The sequence below is a fragment of the Sander vitreus genome, chromosome 15, assembly GCF_031162955.1.
Source record: "Sander vitreus isolate 19-12246 chromosome 15, sanVit1, whole genome shotgun sequence".
Lineage (NCBI taxonomy): Eukaryota > Metazoa > Chordata > Actinopteri > Perciformes > Percidae > Sander > Sander vitreus.
In genome coordinates this window covers 23764131-23776150 of record NC_135869.1, presented here as the reverse complement: position 1 = coordinate 23776150, position 12020 = coordinate 23764131, and the positions used below count along the sequence as shown (strand labels likewise).

Sequence of the window (12020 nt, the reverse complement as noted above, 5' to 3'; positions counted from 1 at the left end):
ATTTGCTGTTTTTTAAGTCTAACAGCAAACTAATGAGCACACACACAGGGAAACAAAACAGCATATGTACTAAGATAGCACACACACACACACACACACACACACACACACACACACACACACACACACACACACACACACACACACACACACACACACACACACACACACACACACACACACACACACACACACACACACACACACACACACAGTGGGAACATCTATCAGGAGATATTTGCCTCACAAAGGTCAACATGTCCTGAGGGCAGCTGCGACCACAGCCACAGCCACAGCAATGCATTATGGGACACCGCGAATAGGGATGGTAGTCCAGTGAGTCATGTGGTTTAGTTTCTCCTACTGGGCCCAGTATACTGCTGCTGTCACTTATGTATGAACACATGCACATATGAACATACACATGCACACTCCCTTTTGTATTGTATTTATAGTATATTTAGAAAGCACAGTCCCCCCCAAAAAAAAACACAGTAAAGAGAGAGGAAGGTGCACTTTACTAATATTGATAATAATTGCAGCTATATCCCAAACAGGCCTGTCATGTTTAACTATAGGCATCACAGAACATTTATGTAATAAAGACCTATGTTTTATCTGTCCATACTTTAATAGACAGATAATTAATAATACAGCTCCTGAGAACACACACACACACACACACACACACACACACACACACACACACACACACACACACACACACACACACACACACACACACACACGGACTGAAAGACGAGAGGTAAAGGAGAAACACTTTTCATTTCACTGACTCCTGACTAACTGTTGGCTGTTCTTAAGAGTGCCAAACTACAGACACACTTGTATTATTTAGCTTTACCACACATCTTACTTTCTCTTTTTGCACCTCCATACCTCTTTTTACTCTCCTCAGTCTCTCCTTTGCTCTCTGCTATCTCTAATGTTCCCTGATCGGGCTGCTCTGTTATTTGTGCTGTCTTTCTTCCATCTATCTGTTTAATCATCTTATTTAACCTTCGTCTTCAGGTGAAACTAGGGTCACAAAGGGTCGGTAAATAAAATTTTCCAAGTGAAGTTTAGCTCGTGTGTTTACACAATTTTAATATAGAAATCTTACCTTTTAAATAGTGAACAACTGTGGAGGGAAATACACATAACAAGACTAGGTCAAACTCTAGCATATGTCTGGACCGTGTATGGTCAATGTGCTTAATTGGGACCAAATTGTTACTGGGATAGTTAGCGGTGGTGTCTATTATGTAAATTAAATGTTCATCTGTAGTGGGCCCATTACATATTAGTTTGTTGTGTACTGACTGTGTGATTAATGTTACTTTGTTAAACAGACCAGACCTAGGTTTCACCCCATGATAATTATGAACCACAGCCTCACATTTTGGTCTTAAGGAACTAAACTTAAGTCCCACTGGCATCGTTACCTTGTGCTACATTCAGATGGCTCTACTTTAAAGCAGATTTCTCCTTTTTTTATAATGTGTAGGCTTACTCCTTTTTGTTATTTGAGTAGTTTATCTTTTACTGGGTTTTTCACCGGCTGTTGAAGCACTGCCCGCATCCTTTCGGTGCCCATGTTGAGCTGGAATTGACCGTAGTTTTGCTACCCTAGCTAAAATGGATTTAAAACTATTTAATAAATTCCAGGACAACAATTAAAAAAAAGCTCACACTTGCTTAATCTTATCAAAATGCCACATTATAAAATCAATCCAGGTCAAACTATTTGTACATAGAAGCAGTGTTGTATTGATAAAAACAGAGTCAACGTTATCAAACTATATTGTCATATCAAAATTCTGACCAGATAACAAGCTGTATAATTTCAGATTAAAGCAGAAATATTTGCCTGCTTCATCCGTCCAGTTCTACTTGTGAAGTTACGGGCAAATAATGCTGCATGCATATCAAACAGTGAAAATACTCCACTAGACAAAAACAATGCCTCAAATCAAGGTTATAAAGGAAACACAAACAACTGTGTGTCCAGATGCCCCCACGTTTGTGACGAGCTGGCCATGAGGTTTTTTTCATTTTGTCCTTGATCTAACTCTTACACACACACACACACACACACACACACACACACACACACACACACACACACACACACACACACACACACACACACACACACACACACACACACACACACAATGTATACATCTCTTGAATCTTATACAGCAGAGTTACAGGATCGGACACTGAAACACCATAAATCATTGTTACAATAATAACATGACCCTTATAACATGAACTAAAGGAGTAACAATAATCAATCAAGAGTGCTCTGGTGTAAGCAAAGATTCAGGTTTGTAAAATGTATTATTTATATTGACAGTTAGGGGAGAAACATCCGGTGATACTCTTGAAGCAAAAATGTAGAAATGGATTCTATGTTCTAGATAATACTATTTTAGTTTCCCAAATATTGTTACTAGCAAATTCAGTTTATGTGAGGTTGATAAATTTCTTTCACCATGACAGAAAACATTTGAGAACCACTAACCAACATAATCTTAATTATTACAGAAACACGGCTAGCTGTAAGAACTATACCAATCTTAAACTAACCCCAGTGAAGTTAATGGATTTGAGCTTTTCTAGAATGCAACTCGGTTACACGTAAAACACAGCATTTACACCAAATGTGTTTCCAGCAACAAGCCCCTCATACCAAATGACAAAACAGGTCATTTATTAATTCGGTCCTTTCCTAAATTGCCACAGTTACTGGGTCATGGTCAGAGAAAGATCATGGTCTGACAAGACCGAAACAAGACTCACAATCTACAGCCATTTTGGTGGATCTGTGGGGATGGGAATGTCATTAGTTTGCAAGATAGTTGGTCATAAACCAATGTATCAGACAAATTGAAATTTTGCCTTGATGATGGCACTAGATGGAAAGTAAGAGCATAATCAAATTCATCCTGAGGGTATATAATATGAATTGGTGCCCCAAATGTCATGGCAATCCATCCACTAGACATTCAACTGAAACCCACCAATGGTGACCTCATTGGGGCACTAGAGAAAAAGTCAAGATATCACCAAAGTCATTAGGGTACGTCCTCTGGGAACCATGAATGTCTGTACAAAATTCCATGGCAATCCATTTAGTAGTTGTTGAGATATTTCAGTCAGGACCAAAGTATGGACCGACAGACAAACACCACCTACCCTAGAGCCTCGTTGCTAGCGTGGCTAAAAACTACTTGGTTATGGTCACGGTTAAAAGAAGCCAACCTTTACTGTTGGTGGGAAACCGATGTAAACAGGGATCAATCTTGTTAAAATCACGCTTGACTTCCCATTCCAACCTTTTTACGGTGTTACAGAGCGTAACATAGGTGGTTTTAGTCATTGGCACAAATGACCAATGCTGTAGTTATTGTGGTGAGGACAGCCTCGTTCTCAGGGGAGCTGTCCCTAATCAGTCGATGTGTAGTCAAAAATCTGCATGTGAGCGGCCCGTCACAACCCAGCCACATGCGCACACAAACACATGCAGAATATAAAGCGTTTTGTCAACAAGAAAACAGAGGAGAGGAAGAGGAGGGAGTGAGCAAGGGAGAGGAAAAGAAAAGTTGAAAAGCAGAGCAAATTGGACTGCTTGTTTCCTTAGAGCGCCTCTGACAGCTCAGTGTGGGTGATTGTGACTCTTCATCTCCCTCTCTCTGTCTCTACCTCTCTTGCTCTCTCTGATTACCTCTTTCCAGGCGAAAGGAGAGAGAAGATGGGGAGAGGGAAAAGGGGATAGAGAGAGGAAGAGGCTAGTTTCCACGGTGATGGCTGATGAAAAAGAACGGGACAGGTTCTGCTTGGTTGCACACCTCTCTCTTCTTTCCACCTCTTCTGTTCTGTTCTTCCTCAAATGCCCATGTTCTTTCTTTCTCTCTCTCTTTCTCTGAAACATTTTTCTTCCTGTTTCAAATCTTCTCATCATCCCTCCTTTACTGCCCCTCGTTTTCTCTACTCTCATTACCAAAACATTCATTCATTCCTTTCCAATCTCCCCTTCATCTTCTCTCACATCTTCTCACTTTTATGCATGCTTGTTTCTAGCATCGAGCCACACTATGTTGCCAACATTAACCTCACATCTCATTCCAAAACAATGGGCATTAACATGCTGCTCTAACAGCCTTAACTATGTCTGGGAAAGTTGTCCACAATATTTGAAACCTGGCTGCAGCAGTTTGCTCCCATTCAGCCACTTGAGCATTAGTGTCGTCAGGCACGGATCGACTGTAATGGCCCTGACACACCAACCCGACGGCTGACCATCGGCAGAAAAGGCAGTCGGACTGATCAGTCGGCTCCCCGAGGTCCAAAAAGTACCTCGGAACACACCGAAGCGACGCCAACTTGAGCATACATTCTCGAATGCGTGAGACGTAATACAAAAAATTAAAACCGGAAATGACGAACGCGTCACGTGGGTCTGGCTTCTCCGGCTGACCGATAATGGCGGCTTGTTTGAAATACGATCTCGTATTTTACGAAAATAGTTCACTGAAACGTGTTTCTGAAAACATTTTAAGCGAGAAATAGGCCATGCAGTTGCTGAATCTGTCTTCATTTCAGATCGACAAAGGTCAGTTTAAAAGATTTTCGTCAGATTTTGAGAGGCGTTCGTCACTCATCCCGCTCGCCATTTCCGGTTTAGCACTCCACCAATCAGATTGGTCATTGAGTCCGACTGCCCGCCCTCCAACCAAGCAAGTCAGGTTGGCCAAAATGAAGGCCGACGGCCCCTCCGACGGACGACGGCACGGAACACACCAAACAGACTTGAGTCACCGACCTCGCCAGACTGTCCGACGGCCGATTATTGGGTTGGTGTGTCAGGGCCTTAAGACGATAAGGTCCGGCTTGCAGGCCGCGTTCCAGTTCAACCCAAAGGGGTTTAATGTGGTTGAGGTCGGAGCTCTGTGCCAAGTTTTTCCACACCAAACTAAAAAAAAAAAAACATTTCGTTATGAAATTTGCTTTGTGCATGGGGGACATTGCAGTATTGAAACATCATAGGGCCTTCCCCAAAGAATTTTCACAAGGTTAGACTGACACTTTTGTCTTAAATATCATTGTTTGCTGTAGTATTAAGATTTCCCCTAACAGCCTTGGACTAAAAGTACACCAAGGTAAATGGAAAAGGGTGTCCACATACATTTGGCCATATAGTGTATCTGTCTTCTGTTCTTTTTTTTCATTTATTTCCAAACTCTTACAAAAACCCTATTTTCTCCTCCTTTTGCTCTCCATCTCTGTCCTTCATTCCTTCCCCCCACCTTCCTTCCTGCCTTCCTTCCTCCCACTGCCACCTAGGTGATCATTTTTGTCCCCGTCTCAGTTTAAAACCCTCTTCCTTCTGTCTATTACTAGGTGATCATTTAGATCCCTCGGCGTGGTCAAACACTCCCCAGAGATTCACCTGAAACAGAGGCCATGCACAGCTCATCCATCACTACCCACCCACCACCCGTCTCCTCTGCTTCATTCATGCACATTCTGGTCTCTCTTCATTCATGTTCTACCTCCCCCCTCCTTTCTTCTCTCCTCATTTCCCAGCTTCCTCATGCTCATTTATCACAGTGGGAACTTAACACCTCAGTACACCTGCACAGACACACAATAACACAGTCCCAACCTGAGCACACACACACTGGCGGTAGGTAGAGGGACCACAGACAAACAATTACGAATAAAGGGCACATTAACGCGCGCTACACTTACAGTAACATAGACTCCATTTACACCTGGTATTAACAAGTGATCTATATCTGACATTATATACAAAACATAACAAATGCCTGTACAATCCTATGTGGATTCAGTGAAGACTTTTACTTTGAAGGGAACACAATTCTGGTGTTATATTTCCTAATTTTCCTACGTTTTCTGTGGTGTTAATATATTTTAATGGGAGTAGTAAACATGTTGTCATGTAGAATTTGTAAATTTTCCTGTAAAAACAAAATCATGTTTAAACAGGGAGTACATTCTTTTGTATTCATTTTATTGTATTGTATGTGTCGCACTTTGTCTCTGGAAGATTTGGAGTTAAGCTTTTCTTTGAGAAAAGAACAAAGATCGGCACTGAAGTCATTCTTAAAAATGGAAGATTTTTGTTGAGTTTTGCTGACCGGATACCTTCTTCGTTGCTCTGGTTGGTTGTAGCGCTATCCTATTGTGAGCAGAGGGAATGTGAAAGACAACCGTTTATCCCGCCCCTCGGATTGAGCCCTGCCAACGGTGAGTTCCCAGACCCAACATCTTGATGTGGGTCTGGCTTGTCAGGCTAGCAAAGTTATGCTGGTGCCTTGCAATAAATTGCAATTTAGGTAGGCAGCTCTGGCAGACTTTTCAACAAACATCCCACATCATGGGAACCAATGCTGCTATATGGGGTTTACTTATTTTTTACTTTGCTGAAGAAAGGGTCATCCGTAGCTTTATGCTGCTGTTTGAAATAGCAAGAAGAGGTGGACTTAGGTATGCTTTCAATTAGTTGGGCAGAGATGTTTTTAAAGAATGTGGTCAACCTGTACAGATAGCATTCACACCTGGCTGAGATCCCTGTCTTTAACCAGGTGATATTCTGATACAGATTACATGTTAAGGTGTAAATGGGGACGTACGTTATCATAGTACACAAGAAACTTGATTACACCTCAGAAAAACACACACACTGCACTTTAGTCACCTTAAGCTCCTCCATGAATCAATGCCATCTGAATATTTTCTTTGATAAAATAGGATGATTCTTAAATCTTTCTTCCACTTGCCTCATATCGTCTCTGAAAGAAACTGTGTTGCTGTAAAAGGTGCTGCATGTTTTATGCTGCACAGTTCATATGCATGACTGCTCTATACATTCACTGTAAGAACACTGCATACATGATGTTTTTTTTACCGCCCTGCATCTCTCACTCACTCACTCTCTGATGTCAGGCAGACTACAAGCCACATGTACACGAGTCAGAGACATCCATTTCCCGTCAGTTTATGAGGCGTTTATAAATTATAAAAACCGTGACAACCAGGGACCCGGAATGAGCGAAGGGGGGATAAGATGGACAGAATGAGAAAAGAGATAAGAGAACTTATTCACTTTAGTTGTGTTGTTGTGTGTGTGCGTGCATGTTTTTGGTGTCTGTCGCACGTGAGCCTGTGCATGTGTGCATGCACTGACATTGTGCTGACATTGTGTTAACTTGGTGTATTGCTCCCGCAGCTGTGCTTGTTTGGTGGCTTGGGAAAATCCTAGAATTTGTCTATTTATTCATTCAATTACAAGTATGTGTGTGTCAGAGTGTGTGTGTGTAAATGAGGGTGTGTGTGTTCAATAAAGCCTGTTACCTGTGCCATCTGGCCCTGTAATAGCATTCTCTGCCCCCCAGAATGAGATGGTTATGTCTGGCTGCATCAGACACACACACACACACACACACACACACACACACACACACACACACACACACACACACACACTAGAGGCAATGCAATGCATCTTTTTAATGGTAAAAACAGTTTATTTGACCCTGTGCAAGATCAAAGTCAAATCATTTACAGTGAATTATGCGTCAAGTCATGAAGCATCAAATTGGAAAAATCCAAGTGTACAATGTTGTTTGACCCCACACAAGTGATGGACAACTCACCCTCAGTCTTAAAGAAATAATTAAATATCTGTTTGTTGTCTTAAAATGAGCTAGATGCAAGGATTGATATCCTTAGGATCTGTATTTCTATAATGAAATACTGATTTATGTGAACAATCCTTTAAACTTCAAAGATAAAAGTTCACCATTTATGGAATGTTCCCTGTTAGTGTTTTAAGGTCAGTTTGTTGTGAGAGACAATGTATGCTTTCTGAGTAAGAAGTGTTGCCAGTGTTTTGGCCGAACGTGCCTATTTTGTGATATGTATGAAGTGTTTTGGTGGTTTGAGTGAGTTTTTGGTGGTAAGATCAACTGTTTGGCCGATATACATGTTGGTAATCCAGACTGTATGTAGAGTTTTGAAAACGTGGCTTCAGTATTGACTGATGCTTGTTAGCAATTGAAAAAATACTTTTGTACTATGCACTAGGCACTAGCATGAAGTACTTCATTCAAGACTCCACAAGGAAGGTGGAAAGAGATGACAGAAGAGAAGACGACACACACACACACACACACACACACACACACACACACACACACACACACACACACACACACACACACACACAGTGCTTTCTTTCTAACTGTACACTTTTTGTTCTCTTAAGATATTAGTGCTTTCCTTCGCTTTGTCAAGTTTGGAGCCTCATTACATGCTGTAATAAAGTATGCTTTAACTGCTTACCAATTAAAGTAAACACAAATAAAAAGAGCCACTTTACTTCTTTAAATTGATGTAATCTATCTTATCTTATTTGTCTATCTGCTGCAATTATCTCTGCCCCGTCTACCCTTATTTTCATCTAAGTTTAGGTTTCGATTTTCAAGATCACTGGATAGCCACAAGACTTGAGGATTGGAAATGATATGGCTTCATGAATCAGAGAGCTGATTCAATAAGGTATATTAAGCTACAAACATGGGATGTGTCTCTGAAGCCAAGTGGGGAAAAACCTGATTTAATGAGGCAGTTTTGGGGGGTTTTATGATCTTACCTAAATAACTAAATGATGCAAAATAAGGACATCGACCGAACAAGAAGTGCCAGAGGTGAAGCTGCAATTGTGTAACATTGCTTCTGACAGGTGGAGGGAACTGTGGGACATGAGGTTTAAGCCAGAAATGGCAGAAACCATCACACCCTGTGTGATAATTGTGGAAGTGCCAGTTCTTGTAATGACCAGTAGATTCTGGCTCCGAAAACATCGTCAGTAGTCAATGTAAAAGTGCTGCACTTCTCTCCAGAAATACAGAGAAAACTTAATGGTCACTGTGCATGTCAGTCACCTTGTCATAGAGTCTTATGATGATGAGATGTATGACTCAAATCAGGGTGTAATTTGGGAGTGTTTGCATGAATCGACAGGTCTCTCTCAACAATTTGTATTTTCTTGCTCCCAACAACAAGATGGCTTCAAAAGAACATATTCCTAACAACACTGTGAGTCCTGGCAACAGTGTGCAGATCCAGGTACTTGTTGGTGGTGCAGCCGACTGGCTAATAGCACTGCCAGCTGTCTGTATTTTTGTGTCTGTTGGTGCTTTATTTGTACTTTCAGCGAGTGTGATGACAACAAGAGTGTATCAATAAATATGCTATTCTATTTAATCATGTTGCAGAGGAAGGGATGTGAGGGTGAACTCAGGAAAGGACAGCTTCTTAAGAACTGAGTTTCAGGGATTATGGGATGCTCACACACACACACACACACACACACACACACACACACACACACACACACACACACACACACACACACACACAAGCACCTCTGGTGTTAGACAGACATAGGCAAACAGTAAGGGAGAAAGGATGTGTGTGTTATGTGTGTGGAGAGGCAGGGACAGAGAAATAATAACATGCACATGGATACACACTAGGAAAGAAAAACAGACAGCTACACAAACGCAGAGAGAGGGGGGGGACATGTTGGTGCACGTACACGCACTCTCTCTCTCTCTCTCTCTCTCTCTCTCTCTCTCTCTCTCTCTCACACACACACACACACACACACACACACACACACACACACACACACACACACACACACAAACCCAGTGACAGAGAGACCGCTATAAGAGAGAGACAGACAGCTAGTCAGTCAGTCAGACTGATCACGTACCTTCCAGACAGCAGGTTCGCCAGAGGCCGGAGTGCGTCATCACCTCCTCGTTCTTGCGGCTCGTGTCGTTGTCGCCGCTGCTCTTCACGCGGCAGACCCCGCGCGAGTACAGCCAGTAGTCGGTACCGACGGCGATGGTCATGAGGCTGAAGGCGGCGAACGCGCCCACCGTCGTCACGAGCATCTGGACGCCGCGGTCACACATCAGCATCTTCATATAGGCGGCTCCTGTTTGTCTTAATCTCTTTTGCTCCTCTCTTTTAGATTCACCCTTTTATTTCCTTTATATCCCGCGAGATTTGGAGAGTCAGTGAAGGGTTCAACAGACAGGCACTCAAAAAAATAAATAGAAAATATTGTTAAGGTGGTGAATTTATAAGTATGGAGCGATAAATAAAGTACTCGGCTGCCTTGTCCGTTGAGTTGACAAGCGGTTCGTGGCAAAGGGCGGGAAGGTGGGAGGGCGGCACGTCACTTTCTCGCGCATCAAAAACCGGTTTTTACCACCACCACCACCACCCTCATACATACACACGCGCGCACACGCACACACACACACACACACACACACACACACACACACACACACACACACACCGGAGGTTTAACGACCACCGGTTGTCCCCGACTACCCGACACTGTACTCACTCAGTCAGAGCAAAAGGTAACGGCGATGACACATTCTGCCTCTCCTTCCGTTTTTTAGTCCCACGGTTAGGCTGGGCGAGCTGCTTTAGAGCCGCCTTATCCACCAGTAACCAGAGATCTTCTCGTCTCTCTCCTCTCCTTTTTTTTGTTGCTCCTGTTCCCCTCTATCTCTCCTCTTCTTCTCCCTCCTTCCTTCCTTCCTCCCTTCCTTCCTTCCTCTTTTCTTAACTTCTGATTTTCCAAAACAGCTCCCTTTATTAATCTGTTAACCCTTAACAGCCAAGGTCTGCATGTGAGGACTCCATCTTTAAAACAACAGCAAAAGGGGGGTTAGTTTGTTTTCTTGATTGATGTAACCGCACAGCATAAGTCAAGGGAGGAGTGTTTCTACTAAAACATCACTGTTCCTCACTCACCGCTGGATTTGTTGACCGGTGAAGGATGTCCTTCCTCGACAATCTCTCTTACAGCAGCGCCAAAATATGAGGCGGTACAGTGGGTTTATTCTTTGTTGCTCGGCTTCCTGCTGAATTACTGAATGAATGGACAGATTAATAAAGCCCATACGTCAGCTATGAAGCGAGAGAGCGGACGTTGACCGAAATCCGTCGTGTGTTTTCGACTCCAGCTGTTGACTCACTGACATGCTTTTTTTCCTTCCTCCTCGATGTCCAGAGTAGGCTATATGCTACAGAAACTCGTCCAAACACGCAGCCGCTAACATAAATTCATTTTTTTTAATGCATTATCTGCAGTGGAGAGGCACGCAGCACGGGTATTTAAGTTGAACGGGCTTTAAATAGGCACCCAAATGACACCGAGACGGAATAATCAAATGTCTTCCACAAAACAGCCGTCTTCGCTCTCTCTCGTTGCCGAAGTTCAACCGCAATGGGGACAGACCGTCCGATAAGACGCCTGCTGATGGAGCCTGTAGGACAGTTACACCCGCCTGGGTTTGCTCCACAGAAACGTGCCCGTCGGTACAAATGAAAAAAATGACAGCCGTCGCCTCTTCCTCCTCCTCGTCCTCCTCCTCTTGTCTTCCTCCTCCTCCTCTCGGTCCAACCAACACAAACTAAAACTAACCGCGGGTCTCCTCAAACTCCGCCTGAGGCCGAACCGCTCGGCTCTGATTGGGCTCGTGGGTGACAGCGCCCTTCAGGAGCTAATCATGTACAGTCACTGCTGCGTGTCCCGCCCACCGCCGCAACGCCGTCAGTATAAAGGATGGGGGGGCTCCAGTCCAGAGAGGAGAGAATATGTAGCCTATAGTTTCAGTAAAAGGAGGGCTACTTCTTTTAGTAGGGATATAATCAGAGACACATCTTTATGCTCCTGTAGTCAGGCAGTAGACTACCTGTATCAAAGCACAGCATTTCTGCAATGAGCATGTTTTCCAAGCAGTGGAGATAATAGGGAAATAGCATTGTTGCTCAAACTCGTTTTAATTAGTTATTGGATTATATCTACGCAAAGTCGTTATAAAATAGTAATGTTGATCAGATTTGTTCACAAACCACCCGCTTCTAATGTCTTAAATGCAGCTTTCAGTTTT

General features: G+C 43.0%; 1 protein-coding gene across 1 annotated transcript in view; it reads right to left on the bottom strand.

Annotated features, from left to right (window-relative positions):
- cacng3b (calcium channel, voltage-dependent, gamma subunit 3b) overlaps window positions 1–10102 on the bottom strand; it is a 22319-nt gene extending 12217 nt beyond the window's left edge. The window contains exon 1 of the mRNA XM_078269828.1: window positions 9815–10102. Coding sequence (XP_078125954.1) covers window positions 9815–10031 — 217 coding nt within the window. The 5' untranslated portion in view covers window positions 10032–10102. The remainder of the gene's footprint in view (window positions 1–9814) is intronic.
- Between the last annotated feature and the right edge of the window lie 1918 nt (window positions 10103–12020).